At 56.4% G+C, this 2,803-nt stretch overlaps 1 protein-coding gene across 1 annotated transcript; it reads right to left on the bottom strand.

Moving 5' to 3' along the window:
• Positions 1–324: 324 nt before the first annotated feature.
• Positions 325–2,500, bottom strand: UV8b_01282 (uncharacterized protein; the record flags this gene model as incomplete). Its single annotated transcript, XM_043138780.1, has 2 exons — positions 325–2,041; positions 2,250–2,500. The coding sequence occupies 2 exons, from the start codon at positions 2,498–2,500 to the stop codon at positions 325–327; spliced, it is 1,968 nt and encodes a 655-aa protein (XP_042994714.1).
• Between the last annotated feature and the right edge of the window lie 303 nt (positions 2,501–2,803).

The following is a 2,803-nucleotide window of genomic DNA, read 5'->3' as shown; positions in this document are numbered from 1 at the left end:
GCCCCGTCGGTTTTCACACCTTCTTTTTTTTTTTTTTTTTTTTTTTTTTTTGAAGTTCTGAAACTCTTGCCGTCTAATACTCCCGCAGGTATCCGTCCGGTGTATCCCCTTGTTCCTTTGCAGTGCTGGACGTGGCGGACGTGGCCGCTAGCAGGATGCTGCTTGGATTGAAAAAAAAAAAAGACAAAAAAAAAAGGGGAGAAACAAAAAAAAGAAGAGAGGACGCGACAAGGGACGCGACAAGAAAACAAAAACAGAGAAACAAGAGAGGGGCAGAGACGGAGAGACAAATGGTTTGCCGTGCAGCCTCTCATCATGACGTGGTCAAACGCTCCCCCTGGCCGCCTTCTGCGGCCGGTAGTTGGGCAGCTCGTCGAACCAGGCCCGGGCCTCATTGTACTTGTATGCGTGGAAAGCAATGCCGTACGGCTTGGGCTCGATTGAATAGAGCATGCCCAGAGGCACGTCCATGTCCGTAATGTCTTCTCGCGTCAGGTCCATAAAGTAGGCCATGAGCACTCGGCATACTGATCGGTGTCCGATGATGAGGACGTGGTCAGTGATGCGCTCAATCTCCCGCACCATGTCGCGCAAGCGGCTGATGACCTGCAAGTAGCCCTCGCCGCCGACGCCGGGATAAATGTAGTTGAGCTTGTCTTTGGACCGCTTGTGGAACTCGTGCGGATACTTGCGCGCTATTTCCTCGTACGTCATGCCCTCGAACTGGCCCGTGTTGAGCTCGTTGAGCATCTCCCAATTCTTGACGTCGTAGTCGTCGTCGGCGTCAAAGTATTCGGCCGTTTCCACGCTGCGCTGGAGCATAGACGTCCAGACGCAAAAGTTCTTCTCGTCAAGCTCCTTGTTCATGTCCGGATACGGAGGCGTGTTGTCGCCGCGCACCGGGGGGAAGTTTGCTTTGGCCTGGTTGCTCTGCTGCTCCGTCAGCCATTCCTTGCGCCTCTGCGTCATGAACTTGTACAGGGCCAGGCCGTAGCAATGGCCGCGTTCCGTCAGGGCGGAATCGCCGCCGAGCTTGCCCAGCTCATTGTCCACGCTCTGGCCGTGGCGAGTGATCCAAATCTGCCGAGGCGAGAGATTGAAGCTCGACAGGTACGTGCTGATGCCCCCGCTGAGGAACCCCTTCAGTCTGTGTTGGATCAACTTTCGGCCGACGTCAATCATCTGGATGTACTGCAAGTCGTTGTCCTCCTCGTACTCGCCGAGGGGCTCATACGCACTAGCGTATGCCGCCACCCGAGCCTTGAAGTCCTCCAGAGACTTGACGGGGTCCTTGTTGCGGTAGTCGGGCCCAGACAGCTTGAGGCGCATGTTGGCCTCCAAAAGGTGCGGATCCCTGCAAATGGACTCAATGAAGAGTATGCCGAGCTTGGGCTCTCGCGCTCGGATGCGGTCAACGATTTGCTGGCGCCGCTTGATGGTGCTGTTTGTGGCATCAAGAATACCAACAGCGCCACCTTGGTTGAGCAGATAGCCAAGCAGCTCGTCCAAGGTCTCCATGGCCACCTGATCCCTCATGGCCGCAGCCTTTTCGTTTTTCGGGTCAAAAAACTTGGCCGTCTGATCAACCTCGTCGTGGTGGTCGTCTCCGTCTGCACCTCCGTTGAGGTTCAGGGCCGTGGGCTCGGCATCTTCCGGGGCCATCGGTCTGGACGAAGCCGGCGTTCCATTCAGCAGAATGGTGGCAGCCTCCACCGGCGGGTCGAGGCACTGAGGCTCGGGGGCAAGGTTCGCGTGGGCGGCCACCTTGATGCCGGCGGCATGCCGACGACGATTTCCGACGTTGAAGATTCTAGAGTCGTGTTGCTGCCATGAAAGGTAGCGCTGGAGCTTCTTTGTGATGTACGACTTTCCACGAGCGGGAAGGCCGACCATGACAATGACGAGCTTGGCGGCGACATCTCGTTGGGGGATTCTGCCGTCGGGGGAGACTCTCGATCTGGTCATGCCAGGAATGTTGAGGGTCGTGGCGTGGGGGCGCACTCGGGGTGTCTGGGTGCCTGAGTTCTGCCGCAGCGGTGGACTGTGACGGATGATGACAGTGAGCAAACGGACATGTCGTCGTGTTGCAACACGTCATACAACTCAAAAAAAAGCGGTTGCACGGCGCGCGGGTCGGGTGCTGGAGCTGGAAACGCGAGCAGTGCAATTGCGCCGTCATGGCAAGGGACCAAGGCGTGCGACATGTGCATCTGACATGGGTCCTCCCGTTGGGGGCGAGGGAAACTTACATGCGTGGCGAGCTGGGAGCCGTCGAGCTGACGCTCTGGGACAGCGGAGGAGTGTCGGTCAAATCCTTCACCTTGACGGCAGTTGTGGCGGGAAAGGCTATTGGCGCCGAGAGGGAGTGGCCATGATGGATCCCGTTTGCGGGATAGGAGGACGAGGATGGGGGAGGCTGGACAGCAAGAGACTGTTCAGGTTCCGAACAAGTCGGCGAAGACGGCAAGTGTGACGAAGTGGCACCGAGCTGGTTTTGCATGACAAGCTTGGCTAGGTGAGATTGCTTGGCTTGTAGTTGACCAACTATGTCGTGCAACGGAAGTCGAGAAGAAGAAGAGACTGGAGTAAGCTAGAGGACTCTTTTTGCGATTGGATACGACGACGGGACGGAAAGATGGAAAAGGGCTCTGTCGCGCTTGGGAAAGCAAGAGCGCAGGCAGTGGAGACGACGGCGGAGAGATGGCCGAGAGATGGCGGAGAAGTATTTATTTATATTTTGAACAGAAGGGAAAATGGGAAAAGAAAGGGAAAAGGGGAAAAAAGGAAAAAAAAAATGAGAGAG

This window comes from Ustilaginoidea virens, chromosome 1 (assembly GCF_000687475.1).
Source record: "Ustilaginoidea virens chromosome 1, complete sequence".
In the NCBI taxonomy this organism is placed as follows: domain Eukaryota; kingdom Fungi; phylum Ascomycota; class Sordariomycetes; order Hypocreales; family Clavicipitaceae; genus Ustilaginoidea; species Ustilaginoidea virens.
The sequence above is the reverse complement of the archived record's forward strand: the minus strand, read 5'-3'. Positions and strand labels throughout refer to the sequence as shown.